Below are 21,041 nucleotides of genomic sequence, written 5' to 3'. Positions count from 1 at the left end.
TTAATCGTTGTCTGAGTCTGACTTTGTCTTTTTCTCCAGAAGTTAAACGGGAGTCTGGTTCAATCCCTTCACACCTGACGTACAAACACTTCATGGAAACATCTCATGTCCGTTAGTAGCTGCACTTTATTATCCAACACACATGATTCACGTCGTTCCACAGTGAAGATAAAACAGGTAAAACATCGATTGAAAAGCTTAAAAACCCTCTCAGAGCGACTCCCACATTCACCCACAACAGAAATTATAAAAGAGATGCTGGACGGTTTGAACACACAAACACAAACTGATCAAACTGATCAAACCTGCTGGAAAATACAAGACCAACGCCATTTGAGGAGACCGGATCGGTCTACATGCTGGTGTTTCAGTAAATAGCCTCGTCCATGTTGTCGTCACTGTCACCTCCGAACTCTTCCCCGTTATCAAAGTACGACATGACATAGTCAGTCTCCTGGAAACCAGAGATGACGTGAAGGCAATCAATCAAGCAATCAGTCATCAATATCCATCAATCAAACAAATCAATCAATCAAGCAATCAGCCATCAATAAAGCAGTAAATCAGTCAATCAGTCTTTATTTATACAGCACCAGTTCATAAACAGATTCAGAGACTCAAAGATTCAAGAATCCTAACACAAGCAAGAAAAATTCCCCTTTAACGGCAAAACTCCCCTTTAACAGAAAAACGTCCCTTTAACAGGAAAAACTCCCCTCTAACGGCAAAACTCCCCTTTAACAGGAAAAACTTCCCTTTAACAGGAAAAACTCCCCTCTAATGGCAAAACTCCCCTTTAACAGGGAAAACTCCCCTCTAATGGCAAAACTCCCCTTTAACAGAAAAACTTCCCTTTAACAGGAAAAACTCCCCTTAAACTGGAAAACTTCCCTGTAACAGGAAAAACTCCCCTTTAACAGAAAAACTTCCCTTTAACAGGAAAAACTCGCCTTTACCAGAAAAACTTCCCTTTAACAGGAAAAAGGGGAATTGATCGTAATAAACATGAACGTTTGTCTTAATGAGCTTTAACATGAGAAACAAATGGTGAGTAACGAGTACAAACCAAACTTCATTCATTAAATCTTGTGTTTAGTAAAAGTCTCTCACCTCCTCAAACTCTTCTTCGTCATACTCCTCCTCTCCCTCGGCCTCCTCTTCCTCCTGTTTCTTCTTCTCCTCTCCTTCCTCATCCTCCCCTGAGCTCCCCCCCCGCTCCTCCTTCTTCTCTAGGGTCTGACACACGTTAAGGTGGAAAGATGTGTTTAATTAAGGGGGAATAACTATAACAATTACAGGACTATGTTCCAGACTCTGTTCCGGGGTGGGGGTGGGGGGGTCAGAGACAGGAACCAGACAGGTCGTCTCACCTCCAGTTTCAGCAGAACTTCCTCTTTGTCTCCGACTCTTTTCCTCTTCTGACCAGACTGAAGTCTGTCAGAGTGACTGGCTGGAGCACCTGAGAGACACAGAGCAGGGATCAATACGCCCATCAATCAATACGCCTATCGATCAATACGCCCATCAATCAATACGCCCATCAATCAATACGCCTATCGATCAATACGCTCATCAATCAATACACCCAACGATCATGTTTCAAGTATGTTGAAGGTGAGGTGGAGACATTAGATCCAGGTTAGATAAAGGAGATAACGGATTAATGTGAGTACTCACACACTCTGTGTACTATTGTGTACTATTGAGTACTATTGTGTACTCACCATCTTTACTGCGTTTCTTGACGTGGACTCTGAGCTCTTTAGGAAACCTTTTCCAGTCTGAAACAGAAAGGACACGACTGTAGTACACACTAGTACACACTGGACTGTAGTACACACTAGTACACACTGGACTGCAGTACACACTAGTACACACTGGACAGCAGTACACACTAGTACACACTGGACTGTAGTACACACTAGTACACACTGGACTGCAGTACACACTAGTACACACTGGACTGCAGTACACACTGGACTGTAGTACACAGTAGTACACACTGGACTGCAGTACACACTAGTACACACTGGACTGTAGTACACACTGGTACACACTGGACTGCAGTACACACTAGTACACACTGGACTGCAGTACACACTGGTACACACTGGACTGTAGTACACACTAGTACACACTGGTACACACTGGACTGTAGTACACACTGGTACACACTGGACTGTAGTACACACTAGTACACACTGGACTGCAGTACACACTGGTACACACTGGACTGCAGTACACACTAGTACACACTGGACTGTAGTACACACTAGTACACACTGGACTGCAGTACACACTAGTACACACTGTACTGCAGTACACACTGGACTGTAGTACACACTAGTACACACTGGTCTGCAGTACACACTAGTACACACTGGACTGTAGTACAGTGCAGTACAGTATGTACCATACATTGAGTATTAGTATTAGTGCTCGTACTATCGGTAGTATTACTACTGTATTATCAGCATTGTTAGTACTGCTAGTAGTATTGTGAGTAGTAGTATCAGTAGTAGTACTAGTAGTAGTACTAGTAGTATCAGTGACTCTGACCTGGGCTCCAGTCCGTCAGTCCGTCCGTCTGCTCGCTGCTGTGATATTTATCAGAGTACCTCTCAACATCTGTACAGGAAACACACAGAGACCTTCACAATAAAACCCCTCTGTACAGGAAACACACACAGACCTCCACAATAAAACCCCTCCGTACAGGAAACATACACAGACCTCCACAATAAAACCCCTCTGAACAGGAAACCTCTGACCTCTGTGAGCAGCGGCTGGCTGGATGAAGCACGGCAGACTCTTCATGGCTCCTCTGAACTCTTGTTTGAGAGCTAACAGGTACTCTGCTTCCTCACCACCAGCCAGGGGGAGGGGCTTCTGCTCCATCACCTGGACAACACACACAGTCAACTACAAGTCCCAGATTGCAGTGCTTTCACAAACATCAAATCAGACAAGGACTGAGTAGCCCTGCTGGCCTCATCTGTCTGTTGTCTCTGACACTAATCCCTGTTGATTGATCATGTGTTCAGGTCCCAGGTAGCTGAACCAGCAGTGTGTGTGTGTGTGAGTGTGTGTCTCTATGTGTGCGTGTACGAATGTGTGTGTGTGTGACTGAGTGAGTGTGAGTGAGTGTGAGTGAGTGAGTGTGTGTGTGAGTGTGCGTGAGTGTGAGTGCGTGTGTGAGTGTGTGTGTGTGTGAGTGAGTGTGTGTGTGTGAGTGCGAGTGTGTGTGTGTGTGTGTGTGACTGAGTGTGAGTGTGCGTGTGCGAGTGTGTGTGTGAGTGTGAGTGTGTGACTGAGTGAGTGTGTGTGTGAGTGAGTGTGTGTGTACGTGTGCGTGAGTGTGTGTGTGTGTGTGTGTGTGTGTGTGTGTGTGTGTGTGACTGAGTGTGAGTGAGTGTGTGTGTGTGTGTGTGTGTGTGTGTGTGACTGAGTGTGAGTGAGTGTGTGTGTGTGAGTGCGAGTGTGTGTGTGAGTGTGTGTGTGTGACTGAGTGTGAGTGTGCGTGTGTGAGTGTGTGTGTGAGTGTGAGTGTGTGACTGAGTGAGTGTGTGTGTACGTGTGCGTGAGTGTGTGTGTGTGTGTGTGTGTGTGTGTGTGACTGAGTGTGAGTGAGTGTGTGTGTGTGAGTGTGTGTGTGTGTGTGTGTGTGTGTGTGTGTGTGTGTGTGTGTGTGTGAGTGTGTGTGTGAGAGCGTGTGCGAGTGCCTGTGAGTGTGTGTGTGTCTCACAGGAAACAGGGGTGTGGGCTGTTGGACTGATGGGGGTAAACTGTCTCCTCTGTTGATGCCGACGGCCTCCACACTGAAAGTCATCATCCTCCGGCCCCGCCCCCGGCCCCGCCCCGCCATCACACCTGGACCAGGTGGGTCAGACAGGTCGGGGGGGTCAGGTGGTTGGAGGTGAATCTGGATCCTGAAAGAATGAACAGAGAATCAAACTGAGTTATAATGCAGTACTGAGTGTTATAATGCAGTACTGAGTGTTATAATGCAGTACTGAGTGTTATAATGCAGTACTGAGTTATAATGCAGTACTGAGTTATAATGCAGTACTGAGTGTTATAATGCAGTACTGAGTTATAATGCAGTACTGAGTGTTATAATGCAGTACTGAGTGTTATAATGCAGTACTGAGTTATAATGCAGTACTGAGTGTTATAATGCAGTACTGAGTTATAATGCAGTACTGAGTGTTATAATGCAGTACTGAGTGTTATAATGCAGTACTGAGTTATAATGCAGTACTGAGTTATAATGCAGTACTGAGTGTTATAATGCAGTACTGAGTTATAATGCAGTACTGAGTGTTATAATGCAGTACTGAGTTATAATGCAGTACTGAGTTATAATGCAGTACTGAGTGTTATAATGCAGTACTGAGTTATAATGCAGTACTGAGTGTTATAATGCAGTACTGAGTTATAATGCAGTACTGAGTGTTATAATGCAGTACTGAGTTATAATGCAGTACTGAGTGTTATAATGCAGTACTGAGTTATAATGCAGTACTGAGTGTTATAATGCAGTACTGAGTGTTATAATGCAGTACTGAGTTATAATGCAGTACTGAGTTATAATGCAGTACTGAGTGTTATAATGCAGTACTGAGTTATAATGCAGTACTGAGTGTTATAATGCAGTACTGAGTGTTATAATGCAGTACTGAGTGTTATAATGCAGTACTGAGTTATAATGCAGTACTGAGTGTTATAATGCAGTACTGAGTTATAATGCAGTACTGAGTTATAATGCAGTACTGAGTGTTATAATGCAGTACTGAGTTATAATGCAGTACTGAGTTATAATGCAGTACTGAGTGTTATAATGCAGTACTGAGTTATAATGCAGTACTGAGTGTTATAATGCAGTACTGAGTTATAATGCAGTACTGAGTTATAATGCAGTACTGAGTGTTATAATGCAGTACTGAGTTATAATGCAGTACTGAGTGTTATAATGCAGTACTGAGTTATAATGCAGTACTGAGTTATAATGCAGTACTGAGTGTTATAATGCAGTACTGAGTGTTATAATGCAGTACTGAGTTATAATGCAGTACTGAGTGTTATAATGCAGTACTGAGTTATAATGCAGTACTGAGTTATAATGCAGTACTGAGTGTTATAATGCAGTACTGAGTGTTATAATGCAGTACTGAGTTATAATGCAGTACTGAGTTATAATGCAGTACTGAGTGTTATAATGCAGTACTGAGTTATAATGCAGTACTGAGTGTTATAATGCAGTACTGAGTGTTATAATGCAGTACTGAGTTATAATGCAGTACTGAGTGTTATAATGCAGTACTGAGTTATAATGCAGTACTGAGTTATAATGCAGTACTGAGTGTTATAATGCAGTACTGAGTTATAATGCAGTACTGAGTGTTATAATGCAGTACTGAGTTATAATGCAGTACTGAGTTATAATGCAGTACTGAGTGTTATAATGCAGTACTGAGTTATAATGCAGTACTGAGTGTTATAATGCAGTACTGAGTTATAATGCAGTACTGAGTGTTATAATGCAGTACTGAGTTATAATGCAGTACTGAGTGTTATAATGCAGTACTGAGTGTTATAATGCAGTACTGAGTGTTATAATGCAGTACTGAGTTATAATGCAGTACTGAGTGTTATAATGCAGTACTGAGTTATAATGCAGTACTGAGTTATAATGCAGTACTGAGTGTTATAATGCAGTACTGAGTTATAATGCAGTACTGAGTTATAATGCAGTACTGAGTGTTATAATGCAGTACTGAGTTATAATGCAGTACTGAGTGAGTACTAGGATGCAGTATTACTACGTTACCAACAGCTGTCTATATTACTGTAGCTGGTTTGAGGACTGAAGGAGCTAGTTAACAGCTAGTTAACAACTAGTTAACAGCGCTGGTTGGCTGCCCCCCCCCCCCCCCCCCAGGTTAACAGGTGAGTCATACCTCCTTCTTCTTCTTCTTCTTCGCGGCTTCTGAAGACTGTAGTTATCGACCCTTGTTCTTCTTCGGTGGTTTAATCAGTGCGAACGTACTGACCCTCCTCTTCTTCTTCTTCTTCTCCTCCGCGGTCTTTCATCTCTTCTTCAGAGGTTCAACTTTTCCTCCCGGAGACAAAACAACATCTTTGTTTACACCAACCCGCGCGCCGCCATCTTCTTCCTCCTCCTCTTCTTCTTCCTCTTCCTCTTCGTCTTCCTCTTCCTCTGTGGTGCTCCGGTCCTCCCGGTGCCGCCCCCCGCTGTCCGGAGTGTGTGTTACACAGTTACAGGCCTCCCCTCCTTTATTCCTTCTTTCTTTTCCCTCTATATTCCATGTTTCTGTGCCCCCCCCCACTCCATTATGATCCAGCAGCTCCAAGTTGACTTCAGCTGTGACCCCACCCCTCCCCGTCCTCATGTCACCTGACCTCAGGGTCACCGAGGCCCCGCCCCTCCCAGAGGCCCCGCCCCTCGGCCTGTCCCTGTGGGGTTGGTTTGAGTCTGGATCATCAGCTGATCCACATCAGACCAGAAGCAGCTCCAGTCCAGAGAGGAGGACGGCGAGGAAGAGAAGAAGGAGAAGAAGAAGAGGAGGAAGAGGAGAAGGAGAAGAAGAGGAGGAAGAGGAGAAGGAGAAGAAGAGGAGGAAGAGGAGGGAGTTTTATCGGTGTGTTTGGGAGCTTCTGGAACTTTCTGATGATTTGGATTTAAAGTGGAAGATGAAGATGATGAAGAGTTGGATGATGGAGACGCCGATGGTGCTGCTGATGATGATGATGCTGCTGGGACTCTGCTGCTCAGGTCTGATATCTTCATCTTTTACTACTCATCTTCATCACAGACACAGGAGGGTTATTAAATCTATAATCAATAAAACATCATTCAGATATGAGAAATCAGTCAGGACTGACTGACTGACTGACTGACTGACTGTCTGACTGACTGACTGACTGACTGACTGTCCTACAGAGTACTACAGAGTACTAGTACTACAGAGTACTACAGAGTACTAGTTCTACAGAGTACTACAGAGTACTAGTCCTACAGAGTACTAGTACTACAGAGTACTACAGAGTACTAGTCCTACAGAGTACTAGTCCTACAGAGTACTACAGAGTACTAGTTCTACAGAGTACTACAGAGTACTAGTCCTACAGAGTACTACAGAGTACTAGTACTGCAGAGTACTACAGAGTACACACACAGATCAATAAAACCCTACCACGATTCTTTCAGACATGATGAAGATGAACCATCAGGATCCTGATCTGAGCGTCTTGTCTTTGATCATCATTTGATCAGAAAACCTGATGGTTTTTCATTTCACACACAAATAAAATCATCAAAACTTTACTGAACAAAAACAAAATGCAACAAAGCAGAAAAAAACGGTTTGTGAACCAGACTCAATTCAAAAATCAGTTAATTTAACTCAGCCTCATTTTCATACAGACGGTGTGTGTGTGTGTGTGTGTGTGTGTGTGAGAGAGTGTGTGTGTGAGTGTGAGAGTGTGTGTGTGTGTTTTGCTCTTGAACTTGAGTTGAAATCGAGTTACTAACAAAAGCCTCTTCACTGTGTGTGTGTGTGTGTGTGTGTGTGTGTGTGTGTGTGTGTGTGTCTTATTCCTGTGAGGATGTTTTAATCCAACATGACATCATCAAACACAGGGTGATGTTACCTATTAAAGGTGCGACGTGCTGCTTCATCAGCTGTTTTAAAGGGTCATTCTGGTGTTTTTAAAACACTTTAAAATCCACATTAGTTCACATGTTGGTGTCTAAATGCCTGACGGGGGGGTCACATTCAGATTCTGTTCTCACATCTGAACCTTCGCCATCATCTTCATCGTCAGTGGGACACGTCAGGGTGTTTCTAATAGAGGATTTACTGCTCGTCTGTCGGGGGTTGGTCTGTTTTGGGGGGTCGTCACTGTGAAGTTCACAGTCAGATTTGGGCGTGTGACAATGGGGGGGGTTAGGCTGCTGAACCTGAACTGTGAGTCTCATGACCTTTAGGGGCCAAGGTCCCGTCTGCAGGGGGCCAGTGGGTGGGTGGGGGGATGAGGGGATTTGGAGGGTTAATTCAGCGTTGGGGGTTGGACTGTCTGCTCCAGTGTTTTAAATGACCCCCCCCCCCCAGCTGTATAATGAGGACCCAGATGGGGTGCGGTTGGATTTAATCCTGAACGTGCAGCCAGAGACACGACAGAGATCAGGATCAGCTGATCAGGTGGACCCACACAGGCCGTGTGAGAACCGAGACCCCAGGGTCCTCACAGTGTCAGTGGGTCCTCACAATGTCAGTAGGTCCTCACAGTGTCAGCGGGTCCTCACAGTGTCAGTGGGTCCTCACAATGTCAGTAGGTCCTCACAGTGTCAGCGGGTCCTCACAGTGTCAGTGGATCCTCACAGTGTCAGCGGGTCCTCACAGTGTCAGCGGGTCCTCACAGTGTCAGTCGGTCCTCACAGTGTCAGCGGGTCCTCACAGTGTCAGTCGGTCCTCACAGTGTCAGTCGGTCCTCACAGTGTCAGTAGGTCCTCACAGTGTCAGTCGGTCCTCACAGTGTCAGCGGATCCTCACAGTGTCAGTCGGTCCTCACAGTGTCAGTGGGTCCTCACAGTGTCAGTGGATCCTCACAGTGTCAGCGGGTCCTCACAGTGTCAGTCGGTCCTCACAGTGTCAGTAGGTCCTCACAGTGTCAGTCGGTCCTCACAGTGTCAGTGGATCCTCACAGTGTCAGCGGGTCCTCACAGTGTCAGTGGGTCCTCACAGTGTCAGTCGGTCCTCACAGTGTCAGTAGGTCCTCACAGTGTCAGTGGATCCTCACCTGTCCAGTTGTCCACTTCCTGTTCATGATGTGCTATCATCATGTTACTGTGAACAGACGGCTTCACTGGTTCACCGGTTCTGGTCCAGATGTGGCTGAGTGTCAGCACCTGACGCCTGACTGCTGTGAGTCTGCTGTGATGGATCAGTGGTTTAGGACACACCTGAGCCCGACTGAACCTGGAGGACCGAACAGCTCCAGGTGTCTCCTCTGTTGGTGACATCACTGAGGACCAGCCGAGTCAGACTGATTATGGCTCGGCGTCGGCTGTAGTGAAAAAAGTGGACCTCGGCCTGGTCGTGGTCGCCAGAATCAGACGGCTGTCAGGTTCTGGTCCAGGTTCAGGACTCTCCTGGTTGTCCAGAACCTGTCTCCAGTGTCGGCTCAGTTCTGGCACTGCAGAGGAAAGTGTGGCGTTGCTCTGGCCAGATTTGGCCCAGTTTGGCTCAGTTTGGCTCAGTTACTGAGTACAGCATCAGAAACATGTTTCCAGAGCAGCACAGACTGAAGGAGTCTCTTCATCAGAGGTTCATTTGTTCTTTGATAACAAAGCTGAACTAGAACTCAAAAATGAGCAGAACTGAACCAGACCAGGAGAACCAGACCAGGTGAACCAGGCTAAGAGAACCAGACCAGGAGAATCAGGCTAAGAGAACCAGACCAGGAGAACCAGGCTAAGAGAATCAGACCAGGAGAACATGGACAGATTTTTGATTCTGTGGTTCTGAGGATGTTTTTGTGGAGCAGCTGCTGGCTGACAAGAGTTGGTGTGTTTGTGGTGTTTTGGGGGATTTGGCGGATTGGGGTGGGGGGGTCTGTTGTGTCTGGTTCACACTTTTGTTGTCATTATTGTCGTCATTCATACTGGGGGGGGGGCTGGGACCAGACGTCACGGCGAATCTGTCCTCCCACATCTGAAGCAGCAGCTGGAGAACAAGATGCAGGACGGGGGGGTCTGGGGGGGTCGCTGGGAAAGTCATCCCAACCAAGTTCAAGTTGAAAAGAGGAGGGGCGATGCGTTCACTGACCCACTTCAGCACTAAATGCTGGTTTGTCTCCTTTTGTTCGAGAGCAAACACATTACTGATTACTGATCAGAGACTAGAAGGCAACGGGAGCACAGACAGGAGCAGCAGAGCGTGTGAACTGGATAGAAAGCTGATTTGTGATTATTGTTATCATCTTCATCATCATCACCATCGTCATCATCACCATCATCATAATCGTCATCATCATCACCATCGTCTTCACCACCATCATCACCATCATCGTCATCATCACCATCATCATCATCACCACCATTGTCTTCACCATCATCATCATCACCACCATCATCATCATCATCACCATCATCACCACCATCATCACCATCATCATCACCATCACCATCATCACCACCATCATCACCATCATCATCACCATCATCATCACCATCATCATCATCACCATCACCATCATCATCACCACCATCATCATCATCATTATCGCCATCATCACCACCATCATCACCATCACCATCATCACCACCATCATCATCATCATCACCATCATCACCACCATCATCACCATCATCATCACCATCACCATCATCACCACCATCATCACCATCATCATCACCATCATCACCACCATCATCACCATCATCATCACCATCATCACCACCATCATCACCATCATCATCACTATTACCATCATCACCACCATCACCATCACCATCATCACCATCATCATCATCATCATCATCATCATCATCATCATCATCATCATCACCATCATCATCATTATCATCACCATCATTACCACCATCATCACCATCATCATCACCATCATCACCACCATCACCACCATCATCATCACCATCACCACCATCATCACCATCATCATCACCACCATCATCACCATCATCACCATCACCATCATCATCACCATCATCATCATCATTATCATCATCATCATCACCATCACCATCATCACCACCATCATCACCATCACCACCATCACCATCACCATCATCACCATCACCACCATCACCATCACCACCATCACCACCATCACCATCACCATCATCACCACCATCATCACCATCACCACCATCACCATCACCATCATCACCATCACCACCATCACCATCACCACCATCACCACCATCACCATCACCATCACCATCACCACCATCACCATCATCATCATCACCATCATCACCACCATCACCATCATCATCATTACCATCACCATCATCACCATCACCACCACCATCACCATCACCATCACCATCACCATCACCACCATCACCATCATCATCATCACCATCATCACCACCATCACCATCATCATCATTACCATCACCATCACCATCATCACCATCACCACCATCATCACCATCATCATCATCATCATCATCATCATCACCATCATCATCATCATCATCATCATCATCATCACCATCACCACCATCATCACCGTCATCATCATCATCATCATCATCACCACCACCACCACCGTCACCAACGTTACCACCATCACCATCACCATCACCATCATCACCATCACCACCATCACCATCATCACCACCATCACCATCACCACCATCACCACCATCACCACCATCACCATTACCACCATCACCACCATCACCATCACCATCATCACCACCATCACCATCATCACCATCACCATCATCACCACCATCACCATCATCATCATCACCACCATCATCACCACCATCACCACCATCACCATCATCACCACCACCACCACCACCATCACCATCACCATCACCATCACCACCATCACCATCACCATCACCACCATCACCATCATCATCATCACCACCATCATCACCATCACCACCACCACCATCACCATCACCACCATCACCATCACCATCACCACCATCACCATCACCACCACCATCACCATCACCATCACCACCATCACCATCACCACCATCACCACCACCACCACCATCACCATCACCATCACCATCACCACCATCACCATCACCATCACCATCACCACCATCACCATCACCATCACCACCATCACCACCATGCTGATATGATACATGTGAACATGAACAGTTGGTTTATATCTCAGGTCTGTTTCTGTCTCACCTGGTCTCTCCTCTCAGGTGTGGGCGGAGCATCAGAGCTGGCCTTCCTCACTGAACCCAGTGATGTCATCGCAGTGAGGGACCGCCCCCTGATGCTGGACTGTCAGGTGGAGGGAGAGGGACCAATCACCATCACCTGGAGACAGAACAGCGTTCCCGTGGCGACCGGTGCCAGAGCCACGGTGCTGAATAACGGCACACTGCTCATCAGGAACTTCTCCAAGAGACGAGAGAGCAACGAGACGGACGCAGGAGAGTACGACTGCGCCGCACAGAACCGCTACGGCATGCTGATCAGCCGCAAGGCCCGCGTCCTGCTCGCATGTGAGTCACATGACCACATACTAACAACATACTAAGAACATAAACACATGAACAGCGTCGTGTATTCACCAGCCTGTCTCCCCCCCCAGCCCTCCCTAAGTTCCTGTCTCACCCAGACTCGGTGGCTGTGGATGAAGGGGGTGTGGCCAGATTAACCTGCCAGGTAAACGGAATCCCAGAGGCCAACATCACCTGGCAGAGAGACAGACGCCCCTTGAGCACCGAGGACCCCAGGTGGGCTTCACATGTTCCATGTAGCATTAACATGTGCTTCATGTAACCTGTGTCTGATACACACTGAACACATGTACTGAACATATATGTTTCTTACATGTTTAATGTGTGTCCGTGTCCTGCAGGTACACTCTGCTGCCTAACGGCGTGCTCCAGATCACCAGTGTTCGGCGGACAGACAGCGGTTTGTTTCGCTGTGTCGCCTCAAACATCGCCAACACTCGATACAGCCACGAGGCCCAGCTGTCTGTCACCGGTAAGAACGAAACCTGACAGACTGAACTCAGGGCCCCCTATAGACACCTGACAGACCGAGCTCAGGTCCCAGTATGGAACCTGACAGACTGACTCAGGGTCCAGCATGACACATATCAGACCTCAGCCCCCCCATGGACCCCCTAGGTTGTGTCTCTTGGGTGCTGATGCTGGGTTCTGGTCTTTGTGGGTCCAGTTGCAGGGTCCAGGACGTACCGGGAGCCCGTCATCCTGTCCGGTCCTCAGAACCTCACCATCAATGTTCACCAGACCGCCATTTTGGAATGCATCGCCACAGGAAACCCGCGTCCCATCGTGTCCTGGAGTCGCCTTGGTAACCACACGTTAACCTTCAGTTAGTGACGTGTTATCGATCAGACCTGTCAGTCGGTAACCATGGTAACATCATGCATATGTGTGTGTGTCAGACGGCCGGTCGATCGGCGTGGAGGGGATCCAGGTGTTGGGAACAGGTAACCTGATGATCTCTGACGCCACGCTGCAGCATTCAGGAGTCTACGTCTGCTCCGCCAACAGACCAGGAAGTAGGTCCAGGAGGACGGCGCTCGGACGCCTAGTGGTACAAGGTACTACTTTATACTGCGTTACCTCGCGCTGTACTGCATTATACTGCAATATACTGCATTATACTGCATTATTTCACATTGTACTGCATTACTTTACATTATACTGCGTTATACTGCATTTCTTCACATTATACTGCATTATACTGCATTACTTCACATTATACTGCGTTATACTGCATTTCTCCACATTATACTGCATTACTTCACATTATACTGCAATATACTGCATTTCTTCACATTATACTGCATTACTTCACATTATACTGCATTATACTGCGTTATACTGCATTACTTCACATTATACTGCGTTATACTGCATTATACTGCATTTCTTCACATTATACTGCATTACTTCACATTATACTGCAATATACTGCATTACGTCACATTATACTGCATTGTACTGCATTATACTGCATTACTTCACATTATACTGCATTATACAGCAATATACTGCATTATACTGCATTACTTCACGTTATACTGCATTATACTGCATTATACTGCATTACTTCACGTTATACTGCATTATACTGCAATATACTGCATTATACTGCATTACTTCACGTTATACTGCATTATACTGCATTACTTTACATTATACTGCATTGTACTGCATTACTTCACATTATACTGCATTACTTCACATTATACTGCATTATACTGCATTACTTCACATTATACTGCATTATACAGCAATATACTGCATTATACTGCATTACTTCACGTTATACTGCATTATACTGCATTACTTCACGTTATACTGCATTATACTGCAATATACTGCATTATACTGCATTACTTCACGTTATACTGCATTATACTGCATTACTTCACGTTATACTGCATTATACTGCATTACTTCACATTATGCTGCATTGTACTGCATTACTTCACATTATACTGCATTATACTGCATTACTTCACATTATACTGCATTATACTGCAATATACTGCATTATACTGCATTACTTCACATTATACTGCATTGTACTGCATTACTGCATTATACTGCATTACTTCACATTATACTGCATTATACTGCAATATACTGCATTATACTGCATTACTTCACATTATACTGCATTATACTGCAATATACTGCATTATACTGCATTACTTCACGTTATACTGCATTACTTCACATTATGCTGCATTGTACTGCATTACTTCACATTATACTGCGATATACTGCATTATACTGCATTACTTCACATTATACTGCATTATACTACATTATACTGCATTACTTTACATTATACTACATTGTACTTCATCAGTGACCATGATCAGGAATCAATGGCTTGATGGATTATTATTAATATTATTAATTTCTGATAATGACAGGCGCTGTCCTGCTTACAGTGTGTGTGTGTGTGTGTGTGTGTGCGATTGTTTTGTGAGCAGGTTTGTAAATAAACATTAATAAACACTAATACACATTTCTAAACACTAATAAACATTCATAAACATCTATAAACATTATTAAACATTTCTAAACATTAATAAACATGTATAAACACTAATAAACATTTATAAACATCAATAAACATCTATAAACATTAATAAATACTAATAAACATTTATAAACACTAATAAACATTCATAAACATTATTAAACATTTATAGACACTAATAAACATTTCTAAACATCTGTAAACATCAATAAACATCTATAAACATCAATAAACATCTATAAACATTTATAAATATCTATAAACATTAATAAACACTAATAAACATTTCTAAATACTAATAAACATTCATAAACATCTATAAACATCCATAAACATTATTAAACATTTCTAAACATTAATAAATACTAATAAACATTTATAAACATCTATCAACATTCATAAACATCTATAAACATCAATAAACATTTATAAACATCTATAAACATTTATAGACACTAATAAACATTTCTAAACATCTGTAAACATCAATAAATACTAATAAACATTTATAAACACTAATAAACATTCATAAACATTATTAAACATTTATAGACACTAATAAACATTTCTAAACATCTGTAAACATCAATAAACATCTATAAACATTTCTAAACATTAATAAATACTAATAAACATTTATAAACACTAATAAACATTTCTAAACATCAATAAACATTTATAAACATCTATCAACATTCATAAACATTTATAAACACCAATAAACATTTCTAAACATCAATAAACATCTATAAACATTAATAAACATTTATAAACATTTATAAACATTAATAAATACTAATAAACATTTCTAAACACTAATAAACATTCATAAACATCAATAAACATTTATAAACATCTATAAACATTAATAAACACTAATAAACATTTATAAACACTAATAAATATTTCTAAACATCTGTAAACATCAATAAACATCTATAAACATTAATAAACATTTATAAACATCTATAATCATTAATAAACATTTATAAACATCTATAAACATCAATAAACATTTATAAACATCTATAAACATCAATAAACATTTATAAACATCTATAAACATTTCTAAACACTAATAAACATTTATAACCACTAATAAACATTCCTAAACATCTATAAACATCAATAAACATCTATAAATATTTATAAACATCAATAAACATTTATAAACATCTATAAACATTTATAAACATCAATAAACATTTATAAACATCTATAAATGTAGTCGCAGCAGACATCCTCAGATGGGGACCAGCAGCAGGAAGTTGGCCTTCATCCTCCTCCTCTTCCTCCTGCTGCAGACAGAGGAGCTGACAGAGGGCTGAGGGGGGGTCAGAGGTCAACCGGCTCATTGTGTGTGTGTGTTTCCCACACTGAGAGCTTCATTAGAATAACTATTAGCATGTGAAGGGTCCCACTCCACAATGAGGACTTTATTCTGTTGGTGTGTGTGTGTGTGAGTGTGTGTGTGTGTGTGTGTGTGTGAGTGAGAGAGTGTGTGTGTGTGTTAGTGAATGTGTGTTAGTGAATGTGTGTTAGTGAGTGTGTGTTAGTGTGTGTGTGTGTTAGTGAATGTGTGTTAGTGTGTGTGTGTGTGTGTGTGTTAGTGAATGTGTGTTAGTGATTGTGTGTGTTAGTCAGTGTGTGTTAGTGTGTGTGTGTGTTAGTGAATGTGTGTTAGTGTGTGTGTGTGAGTGAGAGAGTGTGTGTGTGTGTTAGTGAATGTGTGTTAGTGAATGTGTGTTAGTGAGTGTGTGTTAGTGTGTGTGTGTGTTAGTGAATGTGTGTTAGTGTGTGTGTGTGTGTGTGTGTTAGTGAATGTGTGTTAGTGATTGTGTGTGTTAGTCAGTGTGTGTTAGTGTGTGTGTGTGTTAGTGAATGTGTGTTAGTGTGTGTGCGTGTGTGTTAGTGAATGTGTGTTAGTGTGTGTGTGTGTTAGTGAATGTGTGTTAGTGTGTGTGCGTGTGTGTTAGTGAATGTGTGTTAGTGCGTGTGTGTGTTAGTGAATGTGTGTTAGTGTGTGTGTGTGTGTGTTGCTCTTGAACTTGAGTCACAGAGTGTGTGAAAGGTTGTCGTCTCTCCACAAATCAACTCTATTTCTCTCCTAAGCCCCCCCCCCCCCCACACACACACACACACACACACACACACAAAATTTTCCCCTCCATTGATGAATGGCTCCTATTTACCCTCCTCACCCCGACCTCTGACCTCTGACCTCTGACCTCTGACCCCGTATGTAGAGCAGGGGGCGGTCCTTCAGCAGGTCACTTGGGGTGACAGAGACTCTTGTGTTTATGGCCTCTGTTGCTGTGGAGACGGACTAGGAGGCGAGACAGCACCTGTCTGTCTGCGGGGGCGTGTGTGTTTTCGGGGGGGTCAGAGGTCAAAGTGGTGTTCAAACACAAAGAGACAAGTTCAAGTTCAGACTGAAGTGAGCGATTTCATCCACAGTTCATGTTTTATGTAAAATAGTCCATAATATGATATAGTCTTCCTCATGGTGGTGATGATGATGATGATGATGATGATGATGCTTCCACTGCTTCCACTTCCAAGTACTGCTACCACTACTAATAATACTACTACTCTCCTCTCCCTCCCTCTCTCCCTCCTCCCTCTCCCTCCTCCCTCTCCTTCCTCCCTCTCCCCCCTCTCTCTCCTTCCTCCCTCTCCCTCTCCCCCCTCTCCCTCCCCCCTCTCCCTCCTCTCTCTCCTTCCTCCCTCTCCCTCTCCCCCCTCTCCCTCCTCCCTCTCCTTCCTCTCCTCCCTCTCCCCTCTCTCTCCCCTCTCCCCCCTCTCTCCCCTCTCCCTCCTCCCTCTCCTTCCTCTCCTCCCTCTCCCCTCTCCCCCCTCTCCCCCCTCTCCCTCCTCCCTCTCCTTCCTCTCCTCCCTCTCCCCTCTCTCTCCCCTCTCCCTCTTCCCTCTCCTTCCTCCCTCTCCCCCCTCTCCTCCCTCTCCTCCCTCTCCCCCCTCTCTCCCCTCTCTCCCCTCTCCCTCCTCCCTCTCCCTCCTCCCTCTCCTTCCTCTCCTCCCTCTCCCCTCTCTCTCCCCTCTCCCTCTTCCCTCTCCTTCCTCCCTCTCCCCCCTCTCCTCCCTCTCCCCCTCTCTCCCCTCTCTCCCCTCTCCCTCCTCCCTCTCCCTCCTCCCTCTCCCCCCTCTCTCCCCTCTCCCTCCTCCCTCTCCTTCCTCTCCTCCCTCTCCCCTCTCTCCCCTCTCTCCCCTCTCCCTCCTCCCTCTCCTTCCTCTCCTCCCTCTCCTCCCTCTCCCCCCTCTCTCCCCTCTCCCCCCTCTCTCCCCTCTCCCCTCTCCCTCTTCCCTCTCCTTCCTCCCTCTCCCTCCCTCTCCCTTCCGCAGCTCCTCCAGAGTTTGTCCAGTGGCCTCAGTCTGTCTCCAGGCCTGGGGGGGGCAGTGCCGTTTTCAGCTGCATGGCGTCCGGCGCCCCCGAGCCGCACCTCATCTGGCTGAAGAACGGCAAGCTGCTGACGCCCAGCGGCAATGTCAAGCTGACCAACGGAAACACGTAAGAACGCCGACACGCCTGGAGGGCGGGGGGGCCAGCATCACATAACACTGGGGCACCCAGTACTTTATCTAAGTACACATGTGAGGTACTTGTACTTAACTCTCATCATCTCTAAAAGTGAACATGATTTAGTAAGTACACACAGAAGCAAACATTAGCTAACACAGCACTAGCTAGCTGAACAGCGTATAACCACTACTCGCCACAGGGCGTTTACATCACTGACAGGCCGGTTATATTCAGACATCATCATCATCATCATCATCATCATCATCATCAGCTGCTCTCCTCCCTCCCCACCCTGTAGGACTCTCGCCATCACTCGTATCACCCCCGAGGACGAGGCCATCTATCAGTGCATTGCAGAGAACAGTGCCGGTACCAACCAGGCCAGCGCCCGCCTCGCCATCAGCCAGGGGCCCGAGCTGCCTGAGGCCCCCGCCGGCCTGCAAGCCACAGCCCAGAGCACCAGCAGCCTGCAGCTGAGCTGGGACCAGCCGGCAGAGCACGTCAGCCAGCAGATCATAGGATATGTCCTGCACATCAGACGGCTGGGGGGTACGTGGGGGGTCAGACTAGATGAGATAAAATGAGGTCAAAGGTCAAACGGTCTTTAACCCTGGGTTAAAGAAGAGTAACACTTAAGATCTGAACTGTGACCTGTGACCTCCTCAGAGCCGGACAGCGCCGAGCTGCAGGAGGCCGTCAGTAAAATGACCTTCAGACACGAGTTCATCAACCTGGAAGCAGCCACCACCTACTCCATCTACCTGAAAGCTTACTCTGCCCTGGGGGGGAGCCAGCAGTCCAACACCATCACCGCAACCACACTGGGGGGCGGTAAGTCCACCCTAAACACACTGACACAGTCCACCTTAGATACCTTTAACAGTCCACCGTAAACTCTGTTTGTGTCCCACAGTTCCCAGCGCTCCCAATTTCTTCACTAAGGTGCTGAACCTGACGGCCATGCAGGTGTTCTGGGAGCTGCCCGGTCGGCCGGGGGCGCTGGAGGGCTTCAGACTGGAGTACCGCGGGGTCTCCCACCCAGACGTCCAGGGGCAGGACACCTTCCCTGCACACATCAACACCCACACCATCTCCCACCTGGGTCAGTTAAAGGGACAGTATGTTGTTGTTGTTGTTGTTAGCCTAGCTTAGCACAAAGACTGGACACAGGGGAAAACTCTTAGCCTAGCTTAGCCTGATGGATGTTTGCAGATTAAAAAAGACAGAAAACAGAATGAAGAATAGAAGTGAGTAAATGAAACTGGAGGTTTTGCGGCCGTCTGGTGGTGAGCTGATGGGTCTGAATGTGTTCAGCGTGTTCGTTGGTTGTTTCCTTCCTGCAGAGCCGGCAGCGGTCTACGAGATTCAGCTGGTGGCGTTCAACAGGAACGGGGACAGTCCGTCCACTCGTCGACTGGTGTCTCTGGCAGAGGGAGGAGACACCGCAGCAGGTAAGAGCCTGGACATAATCCCTGACCCCCCTTCAGTCCCAGTATTCCCGGTGGTCCCAGTGTTCCCACTGGTCCCAGTATTCCCAGTTTTCCCAGTCTAAATGCCGGTTCTGTGTCCCAGATGGTCCCAGCTGTAACTGCGATCCGTCTCGTGGCTCCTCGACTCTGCTGGTCGGCATCCACAGCGGCCTCGCCTGCATCCTCTGCTGCCTGCTCTTCATCCTACTGGGATACCGCCGCAAGTAAGACCTTCATCATCATCATCACCATCACCATCACCCTCACCACCATCATCATCATCATCATCATCATCATCATCATCATCATCATCATCATCCTCACATCATCACCATCCTGATGATGTCATCGTCCTCTCTTTCTTCAGTCTGTTTTGCAGGAAGTCAGGGTCCTGGGAGGCTCCGCCCACCCTGAATGGTGTCAGAGGTCCTAAAGGTGACACACCTGAGAGCATCGAGCTTAGCCAGGTAACACTGCTGCCGTGACAACAGACTCTCAGTTGCTCCCTAGTCATGTGGTCAGGGGTCGCTCATGTCATGTGACCATCAGATTTAACCTACATCTGATAAACATCACTGATCTAAACCAGAACGCAGAACCGGAACTGCCAAAAACACAGCACAGGAGAGTAACGTTATCGTCCATGTTCTGAAGAGTCTTTTATTTTGGTGGTCTGACTCAGGCATCATTATCTAACACTTCCTGTCTGCTCCGCCCACAGAGGTGTGACTCTGCCCCTCATCCTGTGATGGTGATGGTCGACTCAACGCCACCTTTCCAGCCCGCCACCGGATAAGCCCCCGTACCCCCCACCCCCCAAACACCCCCACCCCCCCAGCCTGAAGTGGCATCCTCTCCTCCTGTCAGCCTTACAGCCACGTCAGCCTTTATGAACGGATGAATGAGAGATTATTGTGATGATGATGATGATGATGATGAAGAAGAGTCTGTCTGAGGACGACCTGGACGGCGTCTGATTCCACACGGGAACAAAAACCTTCACAACACCACAACCCCCCCTCACAGATGTCCACGACCCTCCACCACAATTCACCCTGAAACCAAAGCTGAGACTTTTTGAAACATGTTGACCACATGACCATGTGGCCACTTGGTCATGTGACTCTGGCGGGTCCCGTGTGGTATCAGATGTGGCGTCCCGGCTGCTTCCTGTTTAAACCAAAACCTTTTTCCTTCAGTTTGGGTCATTTTGCATTTGTCACCGTTGGTGCCGAGCTTCCT

General features: G+C 45.9%; 2 protein-coding genes across 2 annotated transcripts; one reads left to right on the top strand and one right to left on the bottom strand.

The window, feature by feature from the left end:
• Positions 1–108: 108 nt before the first annotated feature.
• Positions 109–6,196, bottom strand: polr3glb (RNA polymerase III subunit GL b). The gene is made up of 8 exons (XM_070835585.1): positions 5,961–6,196; positions 3,746–3,929; positions 2,772–2,901; positions 2,560–2,628; positions 1,725–1,781; positions 1,371–1,459; positions 1,111–1,236; positions 109–454 (listed from the first exon to the last, which is right to left on the bottom strand). The coding sequence occupies exons 2-8, from the start codon at positions 3,863–3,865 to the stop codon at positions 368–370; spliced, it is 678 nt and encodes a 225-aa protein (XP_070691686.1). The 5' UTR covers positions 3,866–3,929; positions 5,961–6,196; the 3' UTR covers positions 109–367.
• A 215-nt stretch (positions 6,197–6,411) lies between these two features.
• On the top strand, positions 6,412–20,595 carry LOC139204768 (immunoglobulin superfamily DCC subclass member 3-like). The gene is made up of 14 exons (XM_070834761.1): positions 6,412–6,796; positions 11,954–12,259; positions 12,349–12,493; positions 12,619–12,749; positions 12,945–13,082; positions 13,177–13,335; positions 18,153–18,318; positions 18,629–18,879; positions 18,997–19,161; positions 19,244–19,432; positions 19,674–19,781; positions 19,903–20,023; positions 20,167–20,266; positions 20,521–20,595. The coding sequence occupies exons 1-14, from the start codon at positions 6,412–6,414 to the stop codon at positions 20,593–20,595; spliced, it is 2,439 nt and encodes an 812-aa protein (XP_070690862.1).
• Positions 20,596–21,041: the final 446 nt, after the last annotated feature.

Source organism: Pempheris klunzingeri, chromosome 8, assembly GCF_042242105.1.
Source record: "Pempheris klunzingeri isolate RE-2024b chromosome 8, fPemKlu1.hap1, whole genome shotgun sequence".
Taxonomy (NCBI): Eukaryota; Metazoa; Chordata; class Actinopteri; order Acropomatiformes; family Pempheridae; genus Pempheris; species Pempheris klunzingeri.
The sequence above is the reverse complement of the archived record's forward strand: the minus strand, read 5'-3'. Positions and strand labels throughout refer to the sequence as shown.